The sequence below is a fragment of the Lynx canadensis genome, chromosome E1 (genome assembly GCF_007474595.2).
Source record: "Lynx canadensis isolate LIC74 chromosome E1, mLynCan4.pri.v2, whole genome shotgun sequence".
Taxonomy (NCBI): Eukaryota; Metazoa; Chordata; class Mammalia; order Carnivora; family Felidae; genus Lynx; species Lynx canadensis.
The window spans coordinates 34,017,425-34,031,691 of NC_044316.2; the positions used below are offsets into that span (position 1 = coordinate 34,017,425).

Genomic DNA, 14,267 nt, shown 5'->3' on the forward strand with positions numbered 1-14,267 from the left:
GAGATGGTAAACGGCTGTCAAGAGCCTTGCCTTTGATTACTCACGGCCCAATGCTGCCCTCTAGCACTTCAGGAGAGAATCAACCCTGACAAGCCAACCGGTTTCAGGACTGGACTCCAGCATTTTTACTATGGAAGCAGTTGCAGGGCGGGGGGGGGGGGGGGGGTAGGGCCTCTACAATTACACAGCAACAGCCCATCTTAATAAAAGGCGTTTTCAGAAAGACGCCGGCATACGTGAACACAGTTATCTATCGAGCTGCTCTAGGTCATTGCCAGCAGACCTGGCAGGACCTTGAAGACATTGAAGATGCCCTTCACTGAGCTGTTGGCTGGACTAGAGTTAAGTGGGATCTATTAATTCTTTGGGCAGAGTCAGAGCCATTTTTCATCACTGGGAGAACTTCCTCCTCTAACCTGACTTTCCCAGGTGTCCGCAAGGAGTGGGGTGAGGGCTCTCAGACTTACTTGATACTTCTCATAACGAATCCTCCTTAGATACATGGTCTAGTGTCTGCTTTCCCTAAGAAACGTAGGGACTGGTTTAAAGCAAGGTTATGCCACAACTGAATTATGCAACCAACTGTCGACCCTGGAACCTAAATTAAATGAAACATTTAAATTGACATGAGAGGGGGTGCCTGGGTGGCTCAGTTGGTTAAGGGTCCAACTCTTGATTTCGGCTCAGGTCACAATCTTGCAGTTTGTGGGATCAAGCCCCACATCGGGCTCTGTGCTGACAGTGCAGAGCCTGCTTGAGATTCTCTCTCTCCCTCTCTCTGCCTCTCCCCCCAAACACTCTCTTTCAAAATAAATAAATAAACCAAAAAATGTTTTTGAACAGACAGACAAAAAATACTTCCAGGGAATGGAGTGGCTAATTAGTAGGACACAAGTACCAGGCTCTTATGTGACCCTCTCCCGCAAATAACAATGACAACCACTTGAAGTACCAAGCCCAGGAAAATCTCATTTCCATTATCACCTTTCCAAGAAAACTTGCAAGTTCAAAATTAATCCCATGAGCCCTCACTGCTCTCATCTCAAGCCAACTGACTCCATCGCTCATCAGAACCTCGCTTAGCATGGAGAGCTCTATGCTGGGAAAGGGGGAAATCTTAAGTAGGGTAAACTGTGAAATAGAGTATCTGTCTGTGTTATTTCTGGCTGCAGACAGGTGTTTCCAATCTCTGTGTGGTCTGAAAAGAAATGCATCCAAGTCAGTGTGCTTGTGTGTAGGTAGGAAGGGAAGAACAACTTACACTTGTTTTCAAACAAAAGTTGCTATGTGTTTATTAAAACGTTTCTGTTAACTTAAATAATACAGCTGGCTCAGTAAATCATTAGCCATATATTATCACACATTCAGAAAGTTTCTGGGAAGATCAAGACGGCTTCTCTTCCGGCTCAACTGGATCTGAGAAAACAGAAGAAATTATACATTTGATTTATAGCTGCTGGTCATCAACAAACATGTACTGGCTATACAGTTTGGGCAGGCAGGAAACCTAGACTGCTTTCCCCTCTTGGCTGATGTTTTGCTCAACATTAAAGCGATATGCACTCCCACAGTCTCCTCAACATGGAAGAATCTCAGAAAAGACCAACTTAGTCAATTGTGAGGAACAGGCCAACTGCAAAGCTCAACCTCAGAACTACTATATTTCCACATCAAAGATCAAGCCATGGAAAGGGAAGCACGTCTTACTGTTTTAAATACTAGGCAGCAAAACTAATGACCAGCCACTAACTAGCTCTGTGACAAGCTTCCACCAACTAGCCACAGGGCACGCCACTTTTAATTTCTCAAGAAACACATACAAAATAAGAGGGTGTGAGCTCATGGAAGTTACAACTGGATGTGAAGATCGTCATCTCTCACTGCTACGTCTAGCCTTTGTGGATTAAATGTTCAGTAATAACAATTTTGATGACCACCACTGAACAGTATATTAGAGATCTGACCTCAGAAAGAGAGAACCAGACTGTTGTGATTTGGGATAAAAATTCCCAGGGAAGGTTCAGGTCCAGCTGCGCTGCTCCTGATCTACTTCCATCCCGCTCCCCTATGTAAAGATAGAGCAACCCTGGGGCAAGGAAACAAAGGTCAGCTCATGTGGTCCCTCTGCCAACTGACAGCAACGGGTGTAACCTTAAAACCTGAAGAATCAATAAAAAAGGATTTTCTTACTTCATATAATCTCTTTAGAAGTCTGAGTAATGGTGCAACCTGAAAAAGTAAAAGACAAATCATCTAAACAAACAACTTTGTGATTACCCACAGTATGGTCAATCAGATCACAGAATGGCACTGAAGAAGCATTTTTGGGGGGTAAAAAATGTATTCATAATCATTCTCAACAGGCAGCTAGGTTAAGACTCCTCAATGTGTGACATTCTGAAGGATCCTAAGGCTACTACCTCAGGTTTTACTAAAAGCATCAAGCTTGCTCCAAAGCATCGAACTGGAGTCTTTGAAATACCTGACCAGCCACACCCAACACAAAGGTTGTCAGTCCCACACACTTGCTACAAACAGTCTCCCCACTCAGCAATGCTCTGGATAAAATGTGAATGGCCTCCGGTGCTTAAACTTCAGAAAAGAAAATTCAATTAGATAAACCAAAGTTTTAGGAGAGAATTTGTAAGTGCAGTAGGAATCTGCATTCTTGAAAACCCAAACTGAAACAATCACCCCAAAAACGACTGCAAGCAAGTGAGAATGATGGAATGTACCAACCATTCCAATGGTGGAATGATGGAATGTGTAACCATCTTCCTTTCTGAACAGAACTTGAGACCCCATTACTCTTTGCCATAACCTCTCTTCACAACTATCTCCTTAAAACTGATTTACATTTCTCCTCTTCTTCAAACCAGATTCCAGGTCTGTGAAAGCAGGCCTTCCCTAAAGCACACAAACATAAACACAGGGTCCTACACACATTCGCCACCAACACAAGGGAGAAGGGGCAGGGAGCTGTGACGGAAGGCACTAGCTTCCAGCTTGTCAGCAACCCCAGAAGAGCCACCTTGTCACCTGCATCTCTAGCAACTGTGCAGTTAGATTTTATTTGTTCCCGCCTTATAACCAAGTGTGTTGAGTGCAGAAAAGAACCTGGACAGAATGTAACTTTTAGACATCTCTGTGGCTGACATTCTTATTTACAGCTCACAGCTACAGAGAAAGCAGCACCTTTTCCAAAAAAAAAAAAAAATATCACTTTTATCAAGTGAAGTAGGTAGTGAATTAACAAATCAACAAAGGTCCATCTAGACATAAGGCACCAAGAAAGCCGCAATATTATTAAAGTGGCTACGCTGGGGGTGCCTGGGTGGCTCAATCGATTAAGCAACTAACTTTTGATTTCGGCTCAGGTCGTGATCTCACGGCTGGGGAGTTTGAGTCTCATCAGGCTCTGTGCTGACAGCGTGGAGTCTGCTTGGGATCCTCTGTGCCCGTCCCCTGCTTGTGCTCTCTCTCAAAATAAATAAATACGCTTAAAAAAAAAATTAAAAACTAAAGTGGCTACTCTTCCTTGACTACTGCCAAATAAATAAATAAAGTTATTTTTAATTAATAAATAAATCCTCAGGTGAACTTTTCTTCTAGTCACATTTTATGGTAGAGAAATGCATTTTGTTAGATAATGAAGAGGACAGTCAGGCTAAACACTCTACAATTAATAATTTATCATTGTAGTTGATTAAGACACTGTGTGTTAAGTGTAGAACTGGGAATGTAACAAGAGTATCTCTTCATACTTTCAAAAGAACGTTATGGGTATTTCTGACGTTTAAACATAAATAACACCCACCTATATATCAGGGCTTTGCCTTTTTCGTTCCCCAAGGCAAAGTACCCACTTCTGGGAGAAAAATCCATGGTATGAACAAGAGAGACTGTCTTCTTTTTAATGACGGGGAAGTTTGAAAATACCGTACAGGAAGGAAGGTGCACCTGTAGGAAATAATATGAAGCTTTAAATCACAACAACTACAAACTCTTCTTTCTTAAATTTTAGTCTTCATTCTACCTGTTTGCTGGAACAAAAAGTTCATTTTGATTGTAGTACACATGATGTACAACTCTCATAATGGAGCAGAGTGTTCTGAAATTAAAATTTGGTTTTCAATGTGCTATTAACCTAGAGGGAAGGGAGGGAAGAGAAGAAAGCATTTCTTTGATGCTTCTAATGCACCATCTAGCATGGCGCCTGCCAGATTCCAATGTTTGCTGGCTAAATAAATGAATACACTAAAGTAAAAAGTCAATAGCAGTACTCAATAATGCTCTAACTTAATGACCACAGTAAACAATACTCAAATTTGGTCACAGGGAACAGATACTTTAAATGTTACAAAGAGTCTGATTTTATATAACTGAAGCCCAGCAAAGTCATACGAACTCTTCCAGTATCATATAATCTCCTTTCCATACTTTACTTTTCTGCTTTATGATATATTCTCTGTCTTTTTCAATCTCCTCTCAAGGAAGACAAAATCATGGAAACCTGGTTTGTCAAGTGAAAACTGTGTTCTGATTTAAAGAGAGATGAAATGCTCACCACCAGGCCTAAACATGAGGAAGGGCACTGTCTCTTTCTCCAAGAGACTCCACTGTTGGGGAAAATGAGCCAAGTCGAAGATCGATGCAACCAGTCCTCACTCGATTTGTGGGTAAATAAAACCCCAGCATGGAAGCAGTTACCCGAAGTACACTAGGATTTTAACAACTCTCACTTTCAAAGATTCTCCAGCTCTTCCAACAAATAGAGGACCTTAGTGTCCCAGTATGTGTGGAGAGCCCTCACTCAGCTATTTCCCTTTGGCAGTCTGTCATCCTCCACACTTTTAAATGAGGCTTTAAACCGTCCAAACAAGGTGATTTCGTAGACGAGCCCCAGGTAAAACCCAGTGATATACACATCTGTCTGTGGAACAGGTTTCAGTGAGTCACTTATTAGGCCCTATTCCTTCTGGTATATACCTATTGACCATTTTGTCAAGAAAGTAAAGCTTACTGCGGATCTCCAAGCAATTTCAATTATTCTCAACTTTCCCAGGAACCAGGTTCTGCCTGCACAGCACGGCATCAATGCACAGGCATTAGTGCTAATGAGAAGTGGTCTTGACCCATTAAAGCTAAGAAGCTGGCAGACTTGATCCGAACTTGTAAACTTCTTAAATACCACTCTTTATATAGGTTCCTTGAAAAATATATTTAAAAAGAACAACAACTTAAAGCAGACTAGTTATTTTAGGAGAGGAGCCACAATATGAACATTGCAAAATCTTTTTACTCTTAGTTTGGAAATGTGGAAATTACATGCATTTTTAATAAGCGGTCTGGCTTCTCAATTGCATTTTGCTTAGGCCACTGTAAGTTTGCATCCTCTAGGCACGCACCAACTTTGAACAGGTGATCCACGGCATCACAGGAGCAAATCAGGAAGTAACTACTTCCTACGAGCGCCAAGAACAGAACTGTCCTATACCTAACTTTGGTCTCCATCCTATGTGTCAACTGGTACTTTTAAACCGTGCTCCAGACACTTGCTCATTAACTTTGCTGGCAGGACTTTGAAGTCTTTTGTGGCTCTTCCAAAATAAAATACACCAGAACCAAACTTTCTACTTCAATGACTTTTTTTTAAACATAATTCATTGTCAAATTGGCTTACATACAACAGCCAGCACTCATCCCAACAAGTGCCCTCCTCAGTGCCCACCACCCGCTTTTTGCTCTCCCCCCATCCCCATCAACCCTCAGTTTGTTCTCTGTATTTAAGAGTCTCTTATGGTTTGCCTCCCTCCCTGTTTGTAACTATTTTTTTCCCCTTCCCTTCCCCCATGATCTTCTGTTAAGTTTCTCAAGATCCACATATGAGTGAAAACACAGGATATCTGTTTTTCTGACTTATTTCACTCAGCAGAATACCCTCCAGTTCCATCCACATTGCTGCAAATGGCATGATTTCATTCCTTCTCATTGCCAGGTAGTATTCCATTGTATTTGAATGACTTCTTAAAGATAATTATGTTAAATCATGCTTTTTATTTTCTAACCTAAATTGGAAAAAACAGTCTCCTAATTTGGATTCAATGTAACTTCATACTTAAGTCAACTCGTTATTACAAACAGGGAGCTCACTGTGGGGCAAAAATTGGGGCACAACACACATATCAATTTTTTAAAACTCATGTCCACCAGACGGGAGCTGTTTATTTTTGTAGCTAAATAAAAAGAAGAGAGTGCCAGAAACACTATGGTAAACACACACTCTTAATAAAGTTTAAGATGTAAACGGTGTCGCCTTAGATGCGGTGCCCTCAGGCAACAAAAAGCCTACACAACCGTATACAGTGGCCATGACTTCACACAAGAGGACCGTGTGTTTTTCCAATGGAGGACAAACACCAACCTATCAACAATGTATTTTTATATTTTATCTCCTGTATTGACTTGATTCTCAGGAGCAAAACCACGTTTACAACAGTCTCCTAAGAGACTCACATGTATGTATCTGTGAGGTCCCCCAGTGGACTCTCTCACTGCATTAGCACTTTCTTCTCAGACCAATGGCTCCCACCCACATGCTTAGACGTCAGCTGTGTTCTAACCTCTCTTTACGGCCCTTGTATCCAAAACTATAGGTGAACTGTTAATGAAGAAAAAGCCCATAAAAACCCAACCTCCTTACCTCAGAAAGTTCCCTTTACCTCCAACACTATTTCTGTCATCACATTTAAGGGCCCCGGTAACAAAATTCAACAAGTGAAAAGCTCACTCATCCTTAATTTAATGGATAACCAGTTCCACAACTTTCTACTACATCAAAGATTGTAGATGCAATAACAATTTAACTTCTGTGTCTCTTACTGGTGCAATGGCTTAGATTTATATTCACTGCTTTGTGCTGGGATAACAGAACTGTTTGGATCATTATAAGAGACTGCATTTAATGATACTAACGCTGTTTCACCGAGGCATTCTGAAGCTGCTATGCCTGGCTACTTTCCATTAGATATTATGGTTGACTACCATTTAAAAAATGGGATTTGGCTGTTACTAATGAATTCCTTGTGTGATTTTGCCACAGTAAAGAACCATAAATGTTGCCATGATCACTGAAGCAAACTAGGCAGAACTAACTACTAGGCGTCTTGCAGAATATATTATGTCAACAGGAGATAGATCCCATGGTTTTCTAAAAACAATTTACTACCATTAAAATGATAAAAGGTTAATGTGTGCTAGTCCACCACTCCCATTAGAGGAGTGGGGATTTTAAAGCTGCCTTGAATTAGAACCTTCTCATTTATCAAACAATTCATTCGACACAGAGGCAATAAAACACAGTGCTGTATTTTTTCACTCTTTTCCAACAGAATTCTTTCTTCCTTCCAAGAAAATCTTATGCAGAATGCCAATATACAGCACAGATCAGAGCAGAGCTGCTCTATGTGATACAGGCAGAGCTTGGCCTCCTCCTTGCCCCACTTGCCATCTCAAGTTCTGCACACGTTCTAGGGGTCAGAGGATTTCAGATGGAAAACCATTAAAGTTCTACAAAGAACGGAGAATCCAGAAGCACAGTTCTGCCCTTTACTAGCTGCTGACTTTGGGGGAGTTAATCCTCTGAGGACTGTTATTTGGCTCAACATTTTTGTGAGAAGTCTTTATAAATCTTTGGAAACTATACGCTATTACACTTGGTCGAAGCTTTGCTAAGTCAACAAGGTAAAAATAATAGTTTCTGTAAAGTGCTTATACTGCGATAGCATACACGTAACAACACAAGCCAGTGCTGCCATTCAAAGCTCTGTGCCATCTGTCTACCTGGGGCCTAGAGCAAATAACTGTGAAATGAATAAAGAAACTGGTTCTGCCTGAAGAGTAGGAAACTTCACAGAGACGCGATGACATTTAAAATGGGCTCTGAGGTGGGGCAGAAAAGAGTTAACACAGACCCGAGGCTGCTATCCTCAGGAAGTCATGCTCGCACGGACGGCTCTTAGATCATGTCTGGGAACTTGACTGGTAAACAGTTTCCCTACACTGATGTGACATTTTCCCTAAATGATAAGGATGGCTCACCAGGCCTCAAGCATTTGTATAATGCGGTTTCTGCTCAACACCTGTCTTTCCTTCTGGGAGCCTAGAATCTGGGTACATGCTAGGCAGAGTGTAGCTACGTGATCAACCAGCAATAAAAACCTTGGGCATGAAGTCCCTAATGAGGGACTTCCCGGAAGAAAACACCAAACACATGTGGTCACAACTTGTCGGAGGAATTAAACATGTCGTGTGTGACTCCACTAAGAGAGGACTCTTGGAAGTCTGTGCCTGGCTTCCTCCAGACTGCCCCATGCACCGTTCCCTTGGCTGGTTTCGCTGTGTATCCTTTCCCCGTAACAACTCTTCACTGTGAATAAGACCATATACGGAGTTCTGGGAGTCCTAGTAAATCACCAAACCTGGAGAAGGTCCTGGGGACTCCTGGCACAGAGGCATATTCACAAGTAGTACTGAGCCCTTTAAATTGCAATCTTTTTACATAATTTATTTTCAAGCTCAGTTTACTTTCAAAATGTAAGAAAATCATGCTTTAAGAAGCAGAGATAAGGAAAGAAAACTGTAGAAACATGAAGAATTTGCCTTAAATACGTTCCTTAGTACAAATTTGGTGGCTACTGTGCATCATTTCTACAACCACACCCAAAAGCCACAATACTAGTAATGTCTACATCAAAAGAAGCTACTCTTTTTAAAATAACCCAACACTCCCCTTTCCTCCCATCCTTCCATGCCTTCAACTTACATTTTAAGATTATTAATAATGTTTTTAAAGGTAAAGACATATTACCAATCTGACTGCTTCTTTCATTTCTTCTGAAGCAACTGCCAAGATTTCTGTAGTAGGATTGAAGGTCAGAGAAGTAACGCCTGTAACCAAGTTCATTATAGCTTTTATCGGCTTTGGGTTTGTTTCTTGGAGACAAGAATCTTGATTGTATATGTTTACCACTCCACAATTAGAACTGCAAAGAGAAAAGGGAATAAGACAGATTAAAAAAACAAGCAGAAGGGCTTTCACAACCTAAATCAATACAGATTGAACCGCACAAACTGGTTTTTGCAGGAATCGTATGGTCTTGTGTTACAAAGGGACCAGGGCTGAAGAGTACATCCCAGGCAAAAACTAGACACATTCTACCGGTTCTACTGCAGTCTTCCTAAACTCTTGTTAAGTCTGACAGCTTTTCAACTACGAGCTAGAAAACCCAAGAAAGCACAGACTCTCCATTATTCATCCCTTCAATAAACACTCACTGAATGTCACCTTTAGGCCAGGCACCAGACTTAAGTGCAGAGGTGAACAAGAGAGACCAAGCCTGCCACTCCCACAGTGTGTATGGCCAACCTAACATGCGAAAAGTGTGCCTGAGAGCTGTCCTTCCCCTATTTAGAGGACCTCTTCTTTTTCCTTCTATCATATTTGTGGGAACCGTCAAAATGGCCGAGTAGCAGCTGTAACAGCAGGTCTCTTCGTTCTACTCTCCCAGGAATATGTCCACTCTGAGTTTACAGAAATATTTACCAGCAACAAATTACACCCAATACTCATAAAAAGTAAATCCTGACAGGGTGCCTGGGTGGCTCAGTCGGTTGAGCGTCCGACTTCAGCTCAGGTCATGGTCTTGCAGTTTGTGAATTTGAGCCTCGTGTCGGGCTCTGTGCTAACAAACAGCTCAGAGCCTGGAGCCTGCTTCAGATTCTGTATCTCTCTCTCTCTCCCCCTCCCCTGCTCATGCTCTGCCTCTGTCTCTCAAAAATAAATAAATGTTAAAAAAAAAAATTTATAAAAAAAGTAAATCCTGACAACCTTACCATTAACAGAATCATTTCACAGACAAGAACTTTTTTTTTTAAGATTTTTTTTAAAAAAGTTTATTTATTTGCTTTGAGAGAGCAAGCGTGAGAGAGAACAAGAGCCGGGCAGGGGCAGAGAGAGAGGGGGAGAGAGAATCCCAAGCATGCTCCATACTGTCAGCGCAGAGCCTGACTCAGGGCTCAAACTCACGAACTGTAACATCATGACCTGAGCCGAAATCAAGAGCTGGACACTTGACCAACTGAGCCACCGAGGCACTCCGAGACAAGAACTTTCAGGAAAAGTTTTGACCTCAGTGTTCAGACTACCTCCTGCTATGGGCAGCTCTTATAAAGAACAAGGATAAAGGACTTGCAATACGTACTTAATTCAAACTTTATCAGCAAATGCAACACAAACTCGAAAGATGCATTAAGTCACAAGAGTGACACACACCCATTCCACGAAGTGTGTTCTCATTCCTACCAGACGTGCACCGGCTGCCTACACTGAACCAGATACGATGCATGAACAAGACCAATTCAGTTCACACACGTTCTGTAGCCTGAAACGACAGCCAACCACACAAACAGTATGGTAGTGCTTTCGAGTCTTCAAATTCCTTACATACACATTTTCTCACTCGATCCTAAGAACACAAGAACGCTTTCGGTAGAGCTAACCGCGTGTAGTCCATACTAACCACTCAAGAGACACCACATACATCCTTGATTTAATTTTGTTATGGACTGAATATTTGTGCCCCACCAAAATTCCTATGATGAAACCTTATTTTATTAGGAGGTGGGGCCTGAGGGAGGCGATTAGGGCATGTCGGTGAAGCCCTCATGAATGGGATCAGGGCCCTCCTAAAAGAGACCCCAGAGGCTCTCTCCCTCTTTCCATGCGAGGACACAACAAGAAGTCGACAATCTGCAACCTGGGACAGGGTCTTCACCAGAACCCAGTGACAGTGGTACCCTGACCTTAGACTCCCCGTCGCCAGGAATAGAAGAAATAAATTTCTGCTACCTAGTCTATGGGGGTCTTTATAATGGCAACCCAAACTAAGACAAATTTCCTCTTCTCCTTATTTGTATTTTTGACTGGGATCAAAATGTCTATTCACTGTACTTATTTTACACCAAATCTCTTACCTTGCTGAAAACTAATTTACAGCTAAATCCACCTTAATTAAGGACAAAAAGTTATAATCCATACGGCTCTCTTCTAAATATCAACTTTAGATCAAATCTTACCATCATGAACATCAGAGGCTCCTTATACAATGCCTATTCATTCTTATTTGACTATTGCTTAAATTGATGGAACAAAACTGGCACACGTTAACCATTTTGATGTATGGAAACTTACTTATAGTGGTATTTCTGCTCAAAGACCATAACTAATTCTAATATGCCACTGAGAGTGGGTGGTATTTACTGAATGAGAACTGTGTGTCCAACAGTATGCAATACAGGAATACAGAATATCAAAAGGAATTTATCCCAGAAAAAAATATACGTGCATAAAATAGCCAGAAATACAAGAGGATATAACACAGTACACTAAGCTCTATATGTGACCCAGAACCTCGAAGAAAGGAAAAATCAGCATGAGGTGAAGCGGCAGCCAAATGAAGTTTTGGGGAAGACAAAGGACTTAGGCTGGGGAAGGCAGACATGAAGTGAAAAAACAAAACAGAACAGAACAGAACAAGGTATCACAGATAAGGAGGAGAACAGGAACAAACAGAGAAATAAGCATGCTTACTAGCTTACCCCCGAACTCGTAACTAAAGAAACAGACCTGATAATTATCCTTCCACCCACAACCATAGCTGACTGGCAAGTCACACACAACCATAGCAGAAGCAAGTTCCTGAATCCGGGACAGTAAACCCATTAGCAGATCAGCAACCACAGAGTCCTGGCCCACAAAAATCTCCACAAACAGGAATGGTGGCAATTAGCCAGATCAATGTTTGTCTTATGAATCAGGACTGGGATGGTGGTCGTGGTAGTGGTAGTTGGTGTCAAAGCTAAAAGACACAGAGAGGAGCCTGGGTGGCTCAGTCGGCTAAGCGTCTGACTTCGGCTCAGGTCATGGTCTCAAGGTTCATGAGTTCGAGCCCCACGTCAGGTTCTCTGCCGTCAGCACAGAGCCCGCTTCGGATCCTCTGTCCCTCTCTCTCTCTCTCTCTCTCTCTCTCTCTCTGCTTCTCCCCTGCTCTCTCTCTTAAAACTAAATAAACATTAAAGAAAAAAAAAGACATATAGAAAGGGCACACAGGGGCCACAAATAAATTAATATTATGAGCAAGAAGATATCGTAAGGTAGAACAGTAGTTATCAACCAGGAACAGTTCTGCCCCTGGGGGGACATTTGGCAATGTCTGGAGACAGTTTAATGGTCACAACTAGGGGGACACCTTAGCCAAGGATGTCCTACAGAACTTAAAGCAAACAGTTTGAACACAGAACTCAAATGCTCTCCTCTGTTGAATTCTCTAAGACTGAACTCTACCGATTTTAGTCTCGTTCTCAGTTACCCTTCCTCCACGGACTCTTACCCCAAGGTTCTCTTTGCTACCTGCCTCTAATGTCTCACTCACCTTATTTATGGCCACGGGCCACCCATCTCCTATCACGTCCAAATCAGCATCTTTATGCCACACCCCACTTCTACCTGCCTGTAGACATGAATGCACCTCTCCCAACACCACTCCTCCTTCTCCTCATACAATGACAAGTCCACTCTTCTGGCCACTCAGGCCTGCACCCTGAGAGTGTCACTGCTTCTCTCCCACCCCAATTTTCTAAGCAGCTATGACAAACATCACAAACATCATTTCCTGTCTCTCCCATATTCCCGCTCCCACTGTCCCCAGTGATGGCCCCACCCAGGTTATGTCAATGACTTCAAGGCTCCCTGTACCTCTGCTGCCCCCCTAAAGGCTGTCATGGGAATTATCTACTTCAAACCCTAAAATTCAGATGTGACCACAATTCTCCTCTATGGAAAAACCCTTGGTGGTTGCTCTTTCCACTCAATATAATGTCCACACTCTTCGACACAGGGTAAAAGTTGTCCCCTTCCTGCTTTCCTTTGTGGCCTAAGCCCTCAGGAGTCATCCATCTGCACTCCACTCAGAATCCAAACCAGAACTTTCTCACCTCCACACCCTTCCTTTCTACTTCCTGCCATGCCTTTCTCTGAACCCTACCTGGCCCTCAAGTGCTTAGCTGGAGTGCCAATACCTACAATGACACCTCTCCTGATGGCCCTTACAACAGCCCTCACCATTCCTTACAGTCTTTTATTTTTTGAGAAAAAGAGAGAGAGAGAGAAAGCATAAGTGAATAAGGGGCAGAGAGAGAGAGAGAGAGAGAGAGAGAGAAGCAGGGCTTGAGCTCACCCAATGTGGGACTCAAACTCATGAACCATGAGATCATGACCTGAGCCAAAGTCAGATGCTTAACAACTAAGCCTACCAAGCACCCGTATTCCTTACACTCTTAAGAAATACCATCTCAACTGCAGACCTCATGATGACTCATGATGTACATGGATACATGTGTCCCCACCATGGGACCACTAACTAACTCACAATCCCTAGCTAAATGGTAAATGTTTTTATAAGTGAGAAAACCAAGGCAGAAACACATCATCGAATAAAACAGGTTTTCCTCACATTGTAAAACATCTATGGCTTGAAGATTCTCTAGATGAAGTAAAATGAAACCCACTTCATATGTTCAATGGGAATGTTAAAATAAAAGAACTATTAACTCCAGGCCCTAAAACCTAATGAATTTCATATTTTTCTGGAGTCCTGAATTATCCAGTATTTTTTAAATATAAAATCCACATATCTGGGGACTGGCAGCGTGGAAAGAACAGTGAACTGGGAACCAGACGAGCTGCGTTCCAGATCCAGCTCTACCAATAATCAGTTTAATGAGTAACAACCAATAAACAAAACTAAAATTACCCAACTCTTAGACCTCAGTTTCCTTACCGATCAAATGACTAGATTGGACTCGCACTGTCTACACCTTTCTGTGATGGTGGGAATGCTCTGTATCTGCACTGTCCTAGATGGAAGCCACTAGATGCACACAGCTCCTGAACACTTAAAATGTGGCTAGCGTCACAAAGGAACAAATTTTTATTTTAATTAATTTAAACTGAACTAGCCACATGTGGCTAGTGGCTACCATGATGGACATGCAGGATCAGACTACCATACAAAGATGAAAGAAAAACTTTTGTTTATTTAGCTTTAAGTTACAGAAGACTAGCTCCCACATTCTTCAAACCCAGAGAGGTTACTGAAATCACAAAACTCCTGAAGCAAGTCTTAAGCTAAGGGTTTAAAATCCAGATT

At 42.1% G+C, this 14,267-nt stretch overlaps 1 protein-coding gene across 2 annotated transcripts in view; it reads right to left on the reverse strand.

Annotated features, from left to right (window-relative positions):
- Nucleotides 1-1,266: 1,266 nt before the first annotated feature.
- Nucleotides 1,267-14,267, reverse strand: part of UTP18 (UTP18 small subunit processome component) — a 42,980-nt gene continuing 29,979 nt past the window's right edge. Inside the window, exons 11-14 of one of the 2 annotated variants that reach the window (XM_030294586.2) lie at nt 8,870-9,044; nt 3,818-3,960; nt 2,191-2,229; nt 1,267-1,416 (exon numbers count right to left, since the gene is read on the reverse strand). In XM_030294586.2, coding sequence (XP_030150446.1) covers nt 2,205-2,229; nt 3,818-3,960; nt 8,870-9,044 — 343 coding nt within the window. In that variant the 3' untranslated portion in view covers nt 1,267-1,416; nt 2,191-2,204. The remainder of the gene's footprint in view (nt 1,417-2,190; nt 2,230-3,817; nt 3,961-8,869; nt 9,045-14,267) is intronic. The other variant, XM_030294587.1, reaches the window with a different exon arrangement.